The sequence below is a fragment of the Limulus polyphemus genome, unplaced genomic scaffold (genome assembly GCF_000517525.1).
Source record: "Limulus polyphemus unplaced genomic scaffold, Limulus_polyphemus-2.1.2 Scaffold1262, whole genome shotgun sequence".
NCBI lineage: Eukaryota > Metazoa > Arthropoda > Merostomata > Xiphosura > Limulidae > Limulus > Limulus polyphemus.
Window position 1 is genome coordinate 91,988 of NW_013666872.1, and position 18,390 is coordinate 110,377.

General features: G+C 32.6%; 1 protein-coding gene across 3 annotated transcripts in view; it reads right to left on the reverse strand.

Annotated features, from left to right (window-relative positions):
* Positions 1-9,191, reverse strand: part of LOC106462830 (Down syndrome cell adhesion molecule-like protein Dscam2) — a 70,317-nt gene extending 61,126 nt beyond the window's left edge. The window contains exons 1-2 of one of the 3 annotated variants that reach the window (XM_022390211.1): positions 9,088-9,191; positions 7,283-7,567 (exon numbers count right to left, since the gene is read on the reverse strand). In XM_022390211.1, coding sequence (XP_022245919.1) covers positions 7,283-7,567; positions 9,088-9,175 — 373 coding nt within the window. In that variant the 5' untranslated portion in view covers positions 9,176-9,191. Of the gene's footprint in view, positions 1-406; positions 676-1,765; positions 2,051-3,637; positions 3,929-7,282; positions 7,568-9,087 lie in introns of those variants that run through there. The other 2 variants (XM_022390221.1, XM_022390222.1) reach the window with 2 other exon arrangements.
* Between the last annotated feature and the right edge of the window lie 9,199 nt (positions 9,192-18,390).

The following is an 18,390-nucleotide window of genomic DNA, read 5'->3' on the forward strand; positions in this document are numbered from 1 at the left end:
CACAATTAAAACATTTTATTTAGGCTTATCTATTGCCTTCAAAAAGTTGACGACTCTACATGTTTCGACGTTACAACGTCATCCTCAGGAGTCAATTGTGTACCAGTTTAACGTTGAATATTATTTATGATTTTAAACATAATGCATATTCGTTCACTTTAATTTGGTGATTATGTACATAAAAACAACTCACGACATCTATATTAAACAAGAATAATTATAAAGCGATAGTTAAGCCTAAATGTTGTATTATGATAGATCATCAAGGTCGAACATTACATTGAAATTTATAATAGCAAATAGTAACCTAAGTCGCATGCAACTGTGTACACATGCCAAATATTAGAATCAAATATCACAATAGAAATACTATATTCTACATGACAAAAACTCGCAAAATCCTTACCTAAAACCAAAACACATGGCAATAATAAGTTGCAGTAAAAGATCCAAAATAATCTTGGCGCCATGTAGTGCGTGACGTCACCAACAAAGAATGGCGGCGGTTGCTTCTACAATCAACGGTATCACTAGGTTGCAATCAGTCCAGGTCGACTTTGAATACAAGAGTTTCTTCCACACATCTAACGTGTGAATACTTTTCCTCGTATCTCTTGTGGTACAAATATGAAAATATTTCAAACGGTGGAGCTAAAAATATCCAAGGCTTAGTGGAATTCAATGTGGATAGAAATGGTTCTACTGCCTTTCCGATATTACGCAATTTAATTAAACGTAGCGCCACGTGGTGGCTATTATAAGTGTCAATGAAAAAGAGTGAAATTATCTGTGAATATTTATTTAATAATCCTAAACAGAATATAAAGTAGAAGCTTAGAGCTTTTAAAATACTGCTAGGACTAAATCAGTTCATTAGAAATATATATTTCTTGTTTCAGATGCACTAGTAATATATATTTCTTGTTCCAAATGTGCAAACTTCGAAAGTGTGCTTCCTAGTTGTCGAAAGTAAATGCTGATTACTAAGAACGATTGTCTACTAGAAATCCAAAAACCTGCATAAAAAAGGAAAAAAATATTTTATTTGTAAAATGTGTTATGAAAATAGTTATGTACTTCAACTGTCACAATCATATAATTTCATGGAAATTGAACTGTTTTAAATCGTGTAAAATAAAGTTCAAATTGACCTTCCGAAGGGATTCGCCATTTACGTAATACAGAACTAAAGTAAAGATTATGTATTAGTTACAGGAGCGTCATTGGAGAGAAGCGCCTCAAGCTCGTACGGTGGCCCCAGTTTCTGTTAGACATTTCTAGTTAGGCCGTCATTGCGTAGGGCTCCCCTACTGAATTTGGGGACTTACGAGAGGTCTATCTTCTTTGCCCATCCAAAGTCTTTTGTAAACTGATACTCCTGATTAATTAGTAAAAACAGAAATAGAAGTTATAAAAAAAAAATTAAAAACTCCTTTCGTCCACTATTAATATATCAGAATCTCGGCAAATTGGAAATAAAATATCCCGTCTGGTGAGGATTTAACATCGCAGAAGAAAAGAATATTTCAGTTTAAATCAAACATTATGTTGATATGGGTTCATTGATGGATGATCTCCCATTAGAATGTAACAGTTTATGTGAAATACTAAACTGTATGAAGTCGTCAATCTGTGATCTCTACTTTCTGAAGAGAAACTTATACGTGAACCGCGTTAATTGACAAATGTTATGATGCCACAGTGTCTTCTGGTCGTTTACCAGAAATAAATAATCGATAATATCCTATTCTAATATCTGACATACCTGGAATAATTAATTGAGCAGTGTGACTATCGGAACCTTTATCATTTCTAACAACACAAGTGTAGTTTCCCATATTCACGTAAGACACACTTTGGATCACCAAGATACTGGAACGATCATTGAAGATTCCCGTTTCAATCCCTTCCTTTTCACTGATTGGCATTCCATCTTTAGTCCAAGAGAACTTTACGGGAAGACTTCCTTTATTGAGATTACATAGTATTTGAACACTTCCTCCAAGTTCCACGCCTTCAGGGAATCCAAATATATGAAGTTTAGGAACATCTAGAAAATAAAACAAACCACGTTTTACAGGTAAACTGACTCTTAATACCAATACTTATAAAAATCAATATCCTAACATATCAGAAGCTGTAATTATTTTTGTACAAATTAGGTTTTCTTGAACCAACCATCTCGTGCTCATGCCTATTGACTGGCTGCATAAATTAGGGTTAGCAAGTACAGTACACGTTATTTTCAGTGGGTGATCTCCGGAAACTAAGGAGTCTTTGTTATGTGCTTTCAACTAAGTACAACTTTTGGACTGTTGTTAAATAAAGCCTGCGGTAGTAATGTCATTAGGATTGCCCCAATAACTTTCAATTTGTGTGTGTGTGTGTTTTTAAGCAGGTTATACTTGATAACCAGTATGAAATAACTGACCTTTCGTGAACGACTCTGGTTCAATGATAAAAGTTTTGCGGGTCATGGCCCATCCAAATGACAGAAGAAAACAAAAAATAACATAGTAGCAATAATTATGCACTGGTTTGGATGTATAGTCCTCGACTCATCTCTAATAATCTAAAATACTGTAGGTGCGTGATAACGTGACAAACAGTCACAATTAATTATCCATTTTCATTCGGGGGACAAACAAACTGGTTACTCATTTACGAACTTTTTTCTCGCCAAATCGTGAATTTCGGTGAAGAAAATATAACGTAGAAGTCTAATCTATTCGTTGATTCGTTACTCCAGCGGCAGCAGCGAATCAAAGAATGGATAAGGCTTCAATACGTCATCACTTATTTATTGAAATTCACGTCCTCATGAGGGAAAAAAAATTCATATGTAAATAACTTTGGATTACTAATTATATGGAACATTTTGCCAAAATTCCAAAATTTTATAAAACGGTCCACCAAATCCCTTAACTTTGCTCACAACAATGAACCAGTCTTAAAGTTTACACTTCTATCAGAACCCACTATAATATATGTACAGAAAGTACTTTAAAAAACAATAAGTAATCTTTCATGTTTGCCTTTATTTTATGGCTAGAATTAAATATATTTGAAAAATATACTACTGTATATGTATAATACGTGCAAAAAGACTATTATTAATAGGTAATATTTTCACGGGTTTTAATTTTTATTATGCCTACATAATTCTATCCAATTGTGGTTAATGTAATTTTGCTTCGAATTCTTTTTTTTTCTTTTGTTCGTAAAACTCAAATCACACATACACAATTGTCGATAACATGTGCACAATTCTGAAGAGCTGTTGAAATTTTATTTTAAATAATTAACATTTAAGCTTAATTCTATATAGCCAAACTTGGGTAATTTGAATTAACTATCAACAGTTTGATGTCGAGTAATTTACAATTTTTTCTAAAGATGGACATGTAACATTCAATGTAATAGTCTGTCAATGGCACCATCATTCTTAAGCCTAAACGTACATTAACAGTTACCAAGCCTAAAAGGAGAGGAACCTATGAGACAACATGGCGAATAGAAAAAAATTATATGAAAGAATCATAATTTGATACCAGGAATTTTTAGATTTCACCAGTAACTAGAGTGAATAAGCAACAAATATATTAGTTAAAAGTTGTATCTCATGAAAAAAACCTACCCATTAGAAACACTAAATCGAGAGTAAGGAGCATCCATACAATAATCGTAAGGAATTTCGGCGCCATTTCTTTATGTATATTGTGACGTCAATCCTAGTTATGGCGGCTTATATCCACAGAGTGCCACGGCCCGAAACTGAACAGAAAAGATTACAAGCGATTCTAATGATCCTTTCCAGTAAGTATACTTATATCGAAGGAATACGTTCTTCAAATACAATGGATGGTCACGACTACAACCACTTTTCACACAGGATATCAATTAGTTTACTCAACCCCCAGATGAAAACCTTTGGATACAAAAGATTCTACTTTCTGACCGACATTACAGTGCATCAGCTAACATAGCGCAACGTGGTGGCGAAATTTAAAATCATTAAAGAGTGTGAAGTCCATAAAATATTTCCAAACTTACAAAAAAACAATTTAATCAATATACGTGAAACAAATTTTAACTGCGATATAATGTGCTGTTAGCCAAGATAACTTTTTACACAAATAAAGCGATGAAAGATGATGTTTTAAAGAACAATGTTTTACCTTTATTATCCCAGCAGAATGGGAATGTGTAAGAAAGTGTAACTAATTTATATTATTTATAGTACTGAAATACCAAAAATATTTTTATTCAAGATTGGAGATACTAAAACAAACGACATGGCGGGTTTGTGGAAGTAAACCATAGTTTGTATTTAATAAGTCAAATAATTTAATTTCGGTAATTTCCAAAAAATAAACAAAATTACTATAAAGTTGGGATCGATTATTCTGCCTTCCCTCTTAGTCTATCAGTTCAGAATTAAGGCCGGCTATCTCCAAATGTCACCTGTATTATTGCATACAATACTATGAACCACGTTTACCAAAAGTAAATGTTAATGTTTACTACGTATTTTAGGAATCGCTAAGTAAATTATGAAAAGTGACTTGAATTAGTAGAGCTCGATAATGGTTAGATCCGTTTCAGTAAAGTTAATTCCTGAGTGTTTTGTGACAAGTAAGGTCTTATGGAATACAAGTCATCATCTACACGAACATTTTTAAAATTTGGGCTGACCTAAAGGGTAACTTGATTTGTCCACCAAAGTTTTGTTTTTCGGCCATTGGACCTGTTGTATTCCTACCTTGTTCCTGTGTTGAAAACACTCTTACCAATTGGGATACTTTGTTCTTAATAACTGCACGACACGTTGATTAGCATTAAATATTTACTTGAAAACATGCCTATGATTGCAATTTTCAAAGTAATTGTTTCTTAAAGGAGTGAGCTAGGCGTGGCCTAGTGTTTAGCATGACAGAATTATCAAATCTGAGGATTCCTGGTTCTCATTGCCGAAAAAAAAGGGGGTCTCCACTCCTTGGGTCGTGGTTGTGCAATAGGAATAAGGGTCAAATCCCACTATCGCTCAGAAGTGAGTACTGTTGAGAATGACAATTTCTCCATTGTGGGAGCCGCTATACTTGGTGATTGAGTATCAGATTGCGGTAACGTGACAGATGTCGTTATATGCTATGACATATTCTAATCCCATTATAGGGAAATATATAAAAAGGGGAAAATGTCTACTTAAAAGTGGTAATGTTAATAAGTTCGATTTCAAGGATATTATTGCGAACCCGCGAGTGCACTGAAAGCGAGATATTGGCGTTTGCACAACACAAAACCGCTATTGAAAATGTTTTACCCAATAAACTACTCGTTGTTCCGATTGTAGTTGGTATATGTACAACTGTTGTGAAATAATCCTGAAAACATCGAATTTAGTTATTCCAGAGAGACCGACCTACATGTATATTATTGTAATAACATTGGTATTTTTGAATTTTCGTTCTGTGCGTGTGTCCAATCGGCTCCCACGTTTGATCAATATCGTTTCAAATATAGATATGGCTAGAGTACGTCACAAATAAGCTCCGCCCATCAAAGTACGACGGAACGTACAATAGCAGTATCGTGCTGGTCCGTAAAGTGATTTATTAAATCAATGTATCGATTAAAAATACATAAGATTATTTAAATTATGAGGAAAATACATAAAATATAATTAATATGAATATAATTAGTCCTAACATAAATGTTATTTAAACTTTGAGCTTTTTTGTTTATTATGGATTACAAACTTGTAAATAATCATATCATTGTATTACCTTCTGATTGGAAAAAGAAAAAAAAATCCCTTTACTCTTGTGCGAAAAACTTGGTTCCTTATCAAGCTACATGATAAAGAACCAAAGGTTTATAACAATATATGGTTAGAATTCTTACCATTAAAACCACATCGGCGGTGTACACATATGCTTCAGCTACATCCGAGTCACAATTCAGATCAGAAACATCACAAGCAAATCCATCATGGAGAAACAGCCTTTGACTCATAAACATTATTTGTTGTTTCATAAAAAACATCTGGTGCCGAATTCTCCAAAAGCCTTTATGGAACCCGTGGTTTAGGATAGCATCTTTTTTTTCGAACTCAAATCGTCGGATTCTTGAGAGAATTGATAAATCCACGATTTTTTCTATAAAAGTTACTAAAATAATTAGGCAAGATTTAACAAATAGCTAAATAAAAAATATTTAAGAAATATTGGAAAACTTTTATTCCAAACAAAATAAAATATAACTACAATAGTGACTCACTAATTCTTAATAAACAAGAATTCCCTTATGAAATACATATTGAATGTTCAAAGAAAAAAATAACACAGCATTCACTAATTTTCTTTACTTACAGCCGAAATATCGCAAGTAATTACTGAGTTAAGCTTGGCTAACAACAAGATGTCAAGTGGAAATACGTAGCACAAATATTATTTAATTACATAAAGACTCCTTTATTTCTATAACTCATATAAAATGACTTTTCATCAATAATTATACAAAAGTCAAATAAATTCTTTGCTTACCTGCAGTGTTTGTCGCCAATTCAAATAAAACGCTAAATAGGAATCCAATGCATCATCACGTGAGGTATAAGTTACTTTGTCAATCCTGGTGGTGGAAAACGCTATTAGTATAATCAAACGTTAATTACTGAACGAAATTCATGCTTATTTCACGATAAGCGCTGCTGGCAGTTCCCGCCAGTCTTTAGGTAATTAATATTTTTTCGTTAATTAGACGAACCAGGTGGTATCGATATGCAACCCCCCTCCCTCATAAAGTGTTTTAGTGCATGAAACATATAATCGTTTTCCAAACACCATTTCTTCATAATAAAATTAATTTCGTAAAACTTAAAAATAAACATTCACTTTGGGTCTAATAAATACTTAATAGGTCTATTTTTCATACACATTACAGAACTGTCTAGCTATTAGTTCGAATATAAATTATAACAAAAAAACGTGATCAAACTTAACATTTGTCAACTTACAAATTAACGGTTGTTTCCTGTCATACCTGTCACAACTAACAAACATAGATCATATTGAAACAATTGCAATAATTCAAACAAGCCAATCATTAAGCTTACAATATCATTGATGGGTATTATTGGCGTGAAAATGGCAACAGCATAGATACACCATTGTTTCTTTTGTACCCGCATCAAACAGTTAATGGAAAGGTTTGTCAACTAGTATGACAGAAAAACAATTCTCATAGACACGAAAACAGATGTATCAAATAGTTTTATGTGTACCTGGAATTATCAACAATGCAGTGTGACTGTCCACTCCGAAAGTATTTTTCACGGTACAGGTGTAATTACCGATCTTGTCGGCAGCCACGTTTTCAATCACCAAAAAACTGGAACGATCATTGAAATTACCAGTTTTGATTCCCTCTGCCTCGTAGATAACCTGACCATCTTTGGTCCAGGTGAACGTTACGGGAGGTTTTCCTTTGTTCAGGTTACAGAAGACTTGTACACTTGCTCCCAGAACTGCGTCATTAGGAAAGCCAAAGGACTGAAGCGTTGGTGGTTCTGTTACGAATAAGAATATGAAATTTAATACTTGTACGAATACAAAATTGTCAAACCGAAACCGTAAAGACCTTGAGAACCTGAGAGTAAAATATCAGACCATTTAACACATTAAGATTATTTCTCTAAATTGAAAAAAAAGATGCTTCGTTTCAGAAACTGCTCATATATATTTCATCCGTTTCGAAAAATGTCATTTAATAGAGAATCAATATTCAATATAATGTAAATATTTGACCTCACTTTACTAAAATAGTTGTAATGAAGTTCAGCTAATAAGTTGAGTTTTTCATCACCTAGGCGTTCTACATGTATGCTGATGATATAAACAACTTTTACGAGAATGCACAACATTAAGTTTTAATCTACCGATTATTTTTTAAATGACTATGGATATCAAACAACAAAGTGTGTTAATTGTCACTTAACTATTTGTAAATACAATTTGTCTGGGAAATATTATCTGAATTGTCCTGATTGCAAAGTGCTAAACCATCTAACCATTGATAGCCTGACATGTTATTTATAAGTTTGAAAAATACAACATCCTTATATCATATTATCAGTATTTAAAAGGGAAAAAACCGATATCGGGTTTTACATACCTCGTTGACCAATTAAAATTGTAAATAGTGCAAATGCTGAAGTGCTATGAGTAGTGTTCTCACACCGTTTTTGGTTTATAATAATAATTAATTTTATTGGTTATCTTATCATTATTTTTCTGATATTCAACAAAAGTTGTTTTCCAAAAGCTTTCAACAGAAACATAATTCACGTCCAAGCAATAGCCACATGACATTTTCCCTTTACATGAAACTATATCAAAATACTGAGTGTAAAAAAGAAGAAAAAAAATCCAATATAGTTACCAAAATTACATCCAAAAATTATTTGTATTACGTACAGCCAATACTTCTTTTGTTAATGTGAAATGCACTTCTGTCTCCCATAATAAAGCAGATACAGATTAGGCTTAGCTATATACTAAGTTTGAGCATTCAGTTTATACGGATATCTATTTATATAAAGTAGATTCTCTTATAAACATAGTCATTCGTAATCCAAAGTGTTTTTACTTTACTGATGTATCCAATAGACGATGGAATGTTTTAGTCAAAATGTCGTATAATATGCTTTGTCTAGCACCAAGACTCATCATGTTCTGTACTCAATACGGCCTATTGAACTAAAAAAAATAAAGACAAACTTACTCGATATACCGAGGCGTAGCCAGCACAACACGGTTAGGGATCATCTTTTTTTTTTTTTAAATGTGGTTCTTTAAGTGATTAACATGAAAGTCGAGTATTTATTTTTAAATAAATCAGAAAATAGTGGGCCTTTTACAATACTGGAATGGTCATTCGGCCTCCGCTACATCCCTGATGTACGTATTCATATTTTTAATGGACAATAGAAAAATAAGAATAATTAGCAATCCTTTCTTGGTTTGTCTTTTGACTGATCTAACGTCTTTTGCTGAAAGCCTTTCTGGTAACAGGAGAGGGAAAACTTACCTTGAGTGAGAACAAAAGAAGATGCATCTAGCACAATGCTTACGAACCAAAGCAGCTTACTTCCCGCCATTTCACAAGGTCCTTTCATTTCCCGTTAGGCTTTGCGTTTGGCGTTCTTAATGATATTAATACTGAGATTTTGAAATGGTCATCATTTTACAATCAAAAATAATAAATTATTGCTTTCTTAAAATGATAAAAACTTTTAGATTTGTTTATAATTTTCTCAAGAATTAGATAAAAAGTCTATGGAATTGTAAAATATCCTCTCATAATGGGCGTACGAAGCAAAATTGTGCTTACCCGTCCAAAAACTAACGTAATGGCTGTCGTTTCAAGCGCCACCGTATGGCCGATTTCACTAGGCGTTTATAATATTAGTATTGTAAATATGTCCACATAAAATATTATGTATTTTTATGATAAAAACTTGAAATGAAAGATACTTGGTAACCTTAAAAATCCATATGAAAAATTCATAAAGTCATTTATTGATAATGTTATTATCAAATTAATTATTAAGCTGTACATTACTTTAGGCTTAAATTTGTTATGGATTTGAATAATATTGTAGAGAGTGAAAAAATTGATTGCCTATACTTGTTAGTATTTCAAAAGCCATAGTCTGACATAAACATACATTTCTAACATTTTTGGGTGATTGACCCATGTCAGCAATCCTTTAGGTCAATGATACCTCTATTAAAACACTCTAGAGGCATTTGAATCACGATACATCTTTTTTGAACTTCCCGCCATTATTCGCCACGTGGGGGTCCTTCAAGTCGAGTCGCGGCATTTCCCCTTTTAGTACTGCCCTGGCGTTGCGCATTAAATACGTATCCTTTGTCTTATGCTCACAAAGCATGCAGAAACAAATTCAAAATTTTCAGTCATGTTCACTGCATACCTTGGTCATAGTTGCGTCTTTTCCTTCCCCAAGTTACCGTTGTTTAACATTTAGAAGATTGCTTAACCTTCAGTAAAAGGGCAAACATTTAACCTCCAGATTTACAAAATCCATTTTGCTCAGCCAAGCACCATGTTTGCATGCAGCGCTACCCAATAATTTGTGGTACATTTTAAAAATTAAAAAATATTAATATTAACTCGGTTTCATTCTCCCATGCCATTATTGTTTACAATTATTTTTGTATTTTGCAAAATTATCTGATAGCCTACTTTCTTCTTCCAATTCAGTATCCGTAATTTAATTGTTCTATGGTTAAAAATGGGATGTTTAAGGCATTTCTCATGTAAGTCTTGTATATTGTGCGTAATGTGATGTTTTGCAAATAGATATTCGTAATAATGCAAAATGTGAAAATATACAAAGAATTGATCAATATTTCTTTTAATCTTAGCCTTTTAAGTAAGCATTTCAAAAACTCTTACTCACTCAGTTATATTAACTTGAGCAATAGAAAACTAATCATCAGAATTAATAGTTTTTTCATAATTTCTAGAACATGAGCACTTTCACTGCGCGGAAAAAGAAATTAATTTCTTTATCTATACCCAACATATTTGTCAAGATAAAATTACTAATTGACTATCAAAAGATGTGAAGTTGATACCAAATAAATTAAATATTGAAAAATTATCCACTGGGCATCTTGGAGTTCTTAAATTTGAAACGTTTTCTGACTTTTTCAATTATATGTTATGATTTCTGTCAACACTAGCTACTGGTAGACTATGCAATAAGTGCCTGCTTAGTGTTATTTAACTATGCCTATTTAAAGTTTCGTACTTTTAATATTCCAGATTATGAATATTTTATATGTGTCAGAAATGGAATAAGAAACCAAAATAGATTTTGATAGATTTTTTAATAAAATATGTAGAATTCTGTGTAATATTGAAATGCAAAATACACCCGACAGATGACGCTCTACTTTTTTGTGTGATAGCTTTTTTTTTTTTCTGCTGAGAATCCATGTTTGAAAGACATTTAAAAGAGATTGAACCCTCAATTTACGTTTTGTTAGCATCAAAGGGTAAAAGCTGGCAATCATTGTTTTCTTTTTTATAAAGGGTACTCTAAAGGTATAAACTACAGGGGTTGGCATTTATTAATTAGCTTTTGGTGGTTACAATTACAGACCTCCGTTGTTATATATAATTTGTACACAGAAACGCTAGCGACTGTACTATTTTTATGTATTCAGTTTTAAAATGTCGCAAGCACTGGTTGTTTTAAGTATAGATGTACCTTCCCTTATAAATGCGCATTTTTATCTTCTGAACATCATGATAGTACTATAATAATTCAACAATATATACGTTTTTACATATTTTTATTGTCAAAAAGTTTTACGATATTTGAACATTTCTATAGTATTTTACCAAACTCAAACTTAAACAGAAATGTTGTGTTGTGGAAGACATCATAATAATCCAGAATGCTTCAGTATTTTGTGATAATACATAAATATTACAACTTAAAAAGAACCTAACTAAGAGCATAAAGACGTGAGAGAATAGAAGAAATAGGACGTGCCGAGAAGGAATTATTTAGGTAATTAAATAATAAGCGAGGCAAAGTCGTTGATTTCAAGCCACTTCAATAATAAAATATATTATTTATTAAAATAACATCAGAATTTATACGCATTATTTTAAAACTCATGTTTTTAAAACGCTGAATGCTGGCGAAGCACTGGAAACCAATAGGTCTAATATTTGTGATAAAAATCGCGTAAACTGAACAAATGGGACAATGCTTAAATTTCTCTGAGAACACGTGAGTTGAAAATGTTTATAAATTCAAAGATGATTAAGTGATGGTTTTAGGTGAATAATAGAGCCCTGATTGTTTTAAGGAAAGCGTGGTGGTTTTTTAGTTAGCATGTATATTTCACACTGAAAATATAAAAAGTAATAGGTTGGTGTTTATGTGTGTGACGTTGTAAAAATTCGTAGTCACTACTAGCATGTGTTATTCATACAATAATTGGACAGAAAAGACAATATACTCGAAACGCAACGATATCACTAGTACTCTTATATTCTATAAAGTATCAAGTTTTTTCCACAATTGTATGGATTATTTATAAACTAGTAGAGGTATGCGGAAATAATATAAATCGGGGTGTGGACTGCACCCCCCCTCCCTCCTTCCTTCCACTATTCTAAGTGGAAGTACACGAACCGATTGTTTGATACACCACTTTTGTTTGACGTCGGGCCCACCTATTATTATTATATTAACTTCCTCGCTAATTTTAACTGTCATTTGCATTATTAAGGCAGTAAAATTGAAATAGCTACCAACTTCGAACAGTTCATCTGATTGATTATCCTTCTTAACTCGTTTTTTTTTTTTTTTGGAATAACTTGTGGTCCTCTACAAACATTTATTGAACATGGTTCATCCAATCGCTATCAACAACTTGTGACACCAGACAAATAAATGGACAACTCCATAATGCACATAGAAGTATTGTGAGCTATAGGCCTTTTGTTATGATATAGCGTTTAGAAACACTGGTTAATGCTAACGAAGGAATATAAGCGACTGATTTGACTGTTCCGCAAATTGCACACAGTCAGTGTTATCCTAGTATCCCTCCTTTGAATCCTTCCAACACGTCATTGTTCTTACTTAAATAATGGGAACAATCTATACACAATATTACAAGTGATGTATCAACTTGTATAAAACATAATTATCTCTTCTGAGTTGTTATCAATATATTCCTAGTACATCCTAAAGTTCTACTCATTTTACTACCAGCAACAGAGGACTGCTTCGAATGTTCTCCTCTAGTAACAATAGTCTAGTTTGATTCCATTAAAGGAACCTTTCGATTTCTCCCAACCAACCACCTTAATCCAATTAATTATTCCTTTACCAACTCTGACCAATGTGATTTTATACAAATATTTTGTGTGACACCTAATCGAAAGCTTCTTGAAAATCTAAATATACCAATTCATACCCTTTCCATCACCCAGATAATAGGTATAATCCTAAAAAAATAATTAACAAATTAGTAGAACAAGATTTTCTTTTAGTAAATGAATGAAGTTTCTCTTTACATTATACCATACAATGATTTGCATTAAATGATTTGCAAAGATTTTTGTTGTTGTTACTATTTATTAGACTTTTGTTTTCCCACTAGGGGAATAAAACTCGCTGTCCCGTAATTTTCAAGGCAACTTTCCAATCTTCAGCCACCAGTTTACTGTCTCCTGACCTAACTTCTTTAAAACTTCTGGTCCTGATACTGTAAATCACTTTAAAGTCAATGTTAAATTTACAAATTCAGGATTTTTACTTTCCTAGAAGTGGAATTGGCACAGAGAAACAAATAACTAAAGTATTTTCAAACTGCGGACTTCATGCTTAATAATATAATAATGTATTCTATTTCTATTCACAGTTATAATGTCTAAAATAATTTTAATGTTTTTTAACTAAAATGATGATTATTTTACATTGTTGGCTTAATCTGTGGATTAAGGACAAATTGGACTTGATCTTTTAAGCAGTATGAATCTCGTGGGATATTGTTCAGATTACGTCCGAAAATATTGTTATTAGCAAGTATATCTAATTGATGATTTAATGAAATATAATCTTTATAAGTTTTATATTTTGTGTAGTAACTTATAAATATTTCTAGTCTGTTTGTATTTATCATTATGTTAAATTATTTTAATTCTATACTTACTTTTAATCATAAGTTTTAGAATATTTTTTAAATCTCGATTTTAAAGAATGCTTATTCATAACTCATTATTTCTTTCAAACAAATAATCACGAGCAACGTGTTGAAACAAATATCCATATACAAAAACTTGTAACTAGTATGTTTAACTTAGATCTGTAACTTATCACTCGTTTAAAAGTAAACTTGATAATTCGGATAAACAGAGTAAAATTTAATGAAAGTACAACGTTTCACCAGATTAACCTGGCATCATCAAGTACGACAGAGTACTTCCTTTCACCGTATTATCACTCGTTTGTTTGTTTGTTTTGAATTTCGCGCAAAGCTACACGAGGGCTATCTGCACTAGCCGTCCCTAATTTCGCAGTGTAAGACTAGAGGGAAGGCAGCTAGTCATCACCACCCACCGCCAACTCTTGGGCTACTCTTTTACCAACGAATAATGGGATTGACCGTAACATTATAACTACTATTAGAATAAATATTTCATAATAGTGCTTTGTATAATTATTCAGATCTAAATTAAATATTTAACATCAGCCAAACTTTTCTTTTAGGCGTTATTTGGATTATGGCTGAAAACACCGTTAACTGCTTTTTCTCACTACAGCTTTTATGACTTGCGTCCTAAACCTCATAAAGTTATTGAGTAGTAATAATTTCAATGTTTTATCAACTATTATTTTTAAATAAGATTTACTAAATAAAGTAGGCTTAACTTTTAAATATCTTGGTAACTATTGCTACAGATAAACTTCTGCAAAGTGTCTTTTATTTTTCTTCATTTATATTTTATGTCGAATAATTTGTTTGTTACTTTTCGGAAATTGTTCAGAATGATTCCTTATTGACTTCATTATTTATATTCAAATGTTTCATTGAATAAATTACTTAAATAATATAAATTAAGCCTAAGCTGAAAAAGGAACTCTCGGGAAATTATTGGCTCAATGCAGAATACTAACGTGCTACTTATGAAATCCTGGTTCATGTGTATCTGTGTACGTATATCTGTATCTGTATGATAAATAAATGAGGAAACACTTTCTTCAAGAAATGCATTTTATATCTTGAACATTGGTTTTTGTTTTAAAGTCAATAGCATGTTTAAAACATTAATTAATCATTGCGTCCTCTCCAATTCTGAGGATTGACCACTATGATTCTCTATTTCTCTCTATACCTCACTGGCAATCACTGCCTGCATTAACTTTCCAATTATATCTTCTCGTTTCCAACCCAGTTTCTAATATCCTCGAGCCAAGTGAGTAAATGTCTGCCTCTCACTCCTCTTCCTCTGATCTTGTCCATCAGAATCTCTGCCAATCTTCCCTCAGATCTAATCACATGCCCAAAATAGCGCATCTTCCGTTTACTACATATATCCGCTAGTTGTTCTTTCCTTTTTTGTCTTTACACATTCCGTTACTTACTCATTAGTTTAATCATTCTTCTATAGCACAATATTTCAAATGCTTCTAAATGTCGTTTTGCTTCAGTAGGCAGGATCCACATTTTCATCCTGTAGAGGAGGACTGGCCATACATTACAATTTAGTAGTTTCTTCACTTTTAGTTTGGCGTTTCTTCCGAACAATTCTTTAAGATTGAAGAATGCTGTTTTGCCATCCTTATCCATCGCTTATCTTTTTTCCAAACTTGCTCTCGCTATTGATATTCGTCCCTAAGTAAAATAACTTCTCTATTTGTTCCAACTCTTTACCTGTTTGCTTTGATGTATACTCTGAGAGCTTCAACATATCATGACACTGACATTGTATATTCTGAGAGCTTCAACATATCATGACACTGACATTGTATATTCTGAGAGCTTCAACATATCATGACACTGACATTGTATACTCTGAGAACTTCAACAGATCATGACACTGACATTGTATATTCTGAGAGCTTCAACATATCATGACACTGACATTGTATACTCTGAGAGCTTCAACAGATCATGACATTGACATTGTATTAGTTTTGTTGACATTTATTCTGAGTCCATAGTCTTTTATTTATCAACAAACCAGCCAGTAGCTGTTGTATATCTTCCCCAGATTCAACCAAAAGTGCTGTATCATCAGCCAAGCTATTATTATAGATTCGATTCCCATTGACCTTGATTCACTCTGTATCACTAATTGTCTCTGTTATCAACAATTCTGAATACAAATTATATGGTGTCAGTGGCAGAACATATCCTTGTCATACTCTTTTCTTAACTACAAACCAACTGATTAGTTATCCTTCAATTCGAACTGATTTCGGATCCTGATATCTGCTTGCTCTACCAGATTTCTGCTGCAAGATCTTTGTTAATTTCTCATGCTTATCCATGCATCAACAGCATTTTCAAACTCTATGAAGCATGTTTAAATTTTTATTTACATTTCGATTGCTCTTTCACCTAACATCTTAAGACCGAATATGTTCTCTTACGTGTCAAGATCTCTTCTAAAACCATCTTGGTCTTCTGACAGCTCATTCTCAATCTTATGTTTAATTAAATGATGATTACTTTTGACCATACTTTTGAAGTATGACTGATCAAGCTGATATTGTATTGACCACACTCCATATCCACAAGTTTCTCGAGGATTCCCCCCTTTCTTTTCCTGGCAGGCATTTGGATAATTAAGAACCCGGGGTGCTAGAAGATTCAGCAATCCTTCTACGTTCATTCTCGATAATTGACACACCTTTTAAAGTTTGTTAGCAATGTCTTTCTTCTATACTTTGAGTAACAAATTACATTCAGATATTTAGTTTCTAAAATTTCCATTTTCTTAAAGAGGTGTCTCCTGGAATATTGTTTATGCCGCTAACTTTTACAATATTTAATCTTCTAATGGATTCATATACTTTCCTTTCCAGAATTACTGGACTGTTATTAATTTGTTCTACCACTTTTAGGGCTAGTTTCCCTTCCCTGACATACAATTCTTTTACATGCAACGCCACCTTTCTTCAACATCTCTAATTTTAAAGAATATCCGATTGTCTTTACTTTTGTGGCTTCACGGGAAGACAGTTTTCTATTCAACTATTTTTATTCTTCTGTTCAATGGTTCCACATCACACAACACTAGAAATTAAGTGGACAGTACATTTAAATCACTCTAGAATATTATATTAAGATATGTTTGAAACAGTCATATGTAATTGAATATTTGCACGCTTCACGCGTCCTGCTGTTAAATTGCATGATTGCATGGGCACTTGCCACCCATCCAGAAGATATTATCTTCAGCTTTAATCACTTGCTGATTTGATGTTTTTGATTAACATATTACCTTTAGTTATTCTTTCAATAAAATTTTGTAACAAGTTGCTTACTGGTTTTGGGAATGGTTTTTTTTTTATTATAATACAGACTGTCAGATCCTCTCAGCTACTAAAAACTAGTGTTAACTGGGCCCTTTTCAAGTCCACAGAGTTAATTCTACAGTTTACATTAGCGTTTACAGAAATCACTAGCACTGACAACAAAGTTATTCGACATCTGTACTCTTCACAAATGAATTAAGGTTTTATGTGTCTATCTATCTACAAGCCTGTCTCTGGAGGTAAACAATTTGCTCTGTGAGATTGTTTCTGTCGTGGTATGAGGAAAAATATATATGAATAGATCTTACTGTGTTGTTGAAGAAATAGATTTATTGTTAGACGATACATTAACGTTTTATTGGACCCGGTTTACAAAGTTTCGAGAGTGAATTCAAATCAGACTTTATCCAGATGCAATGGTGACAGGTTTAGTCTAACCCGGTTATCTGATTTCCTTAGTAAGACAGGTGCAAGTCAAACTATATACAAAGCACCGTGGAAGTAATCATAGGAAAAAAATACCTTCAAATAGTGTCGAGGAAGGAATTTATTCAACTTGGACATTTTAGTCCAAAGATTTATTAAATTACATTACAACATTATGGAAAATGAAAGGCTTGACTTTAGACCATCGCAACCTAAATCACGTGACTAGTATCACGCTACGTCCTTCTCGAACCTTCGTGAATTATCGGGAGACTACTAGATTGGGGGTAGCCTGGTATATATAAGATGGTCACAACGTGACGGGACATTGTGTAATTGAATTGAGCACTTTATGGCAAACACTGCTTTTTACAGTAGATTTCAAAGAACAAGATATTTGAGTGCTTTCAGATAGTTGAATATTCTTAAGGAGTAAAAGGATAAAGGATGGAGAGTGTGATAAAGAAGTACATGTAATATTAGGAGAAAAATTTTGTTGAGTTAACACTGAAAACTGACCAGTTTTGATTGGAGATTGAAGGGTGTGACATTAAGCAACAGAAATGTTGAGGTCACCTTGGCAAGTACTTAGGATCAAATGATGTGTACTTCTTTTTCATAATTATTACCCCACACTCTATAATCTTTACTGTTTTCACTTCTGAAGAAGAATAGTCAAGTATTTGAAAGCACTCAAGTTTCTGGGTATTTTATAATGTACTTCATTTTTTTTTTGGTTGATCTTTTGTGCTAATATTTTCATCATGACTATTGTTATCAGCAATTTTGCAATGTTTTACAAGATGGCAAATACTAAATATTAAAAACACAATAATGCCAAAAAACATTTTTTTAATATAAAT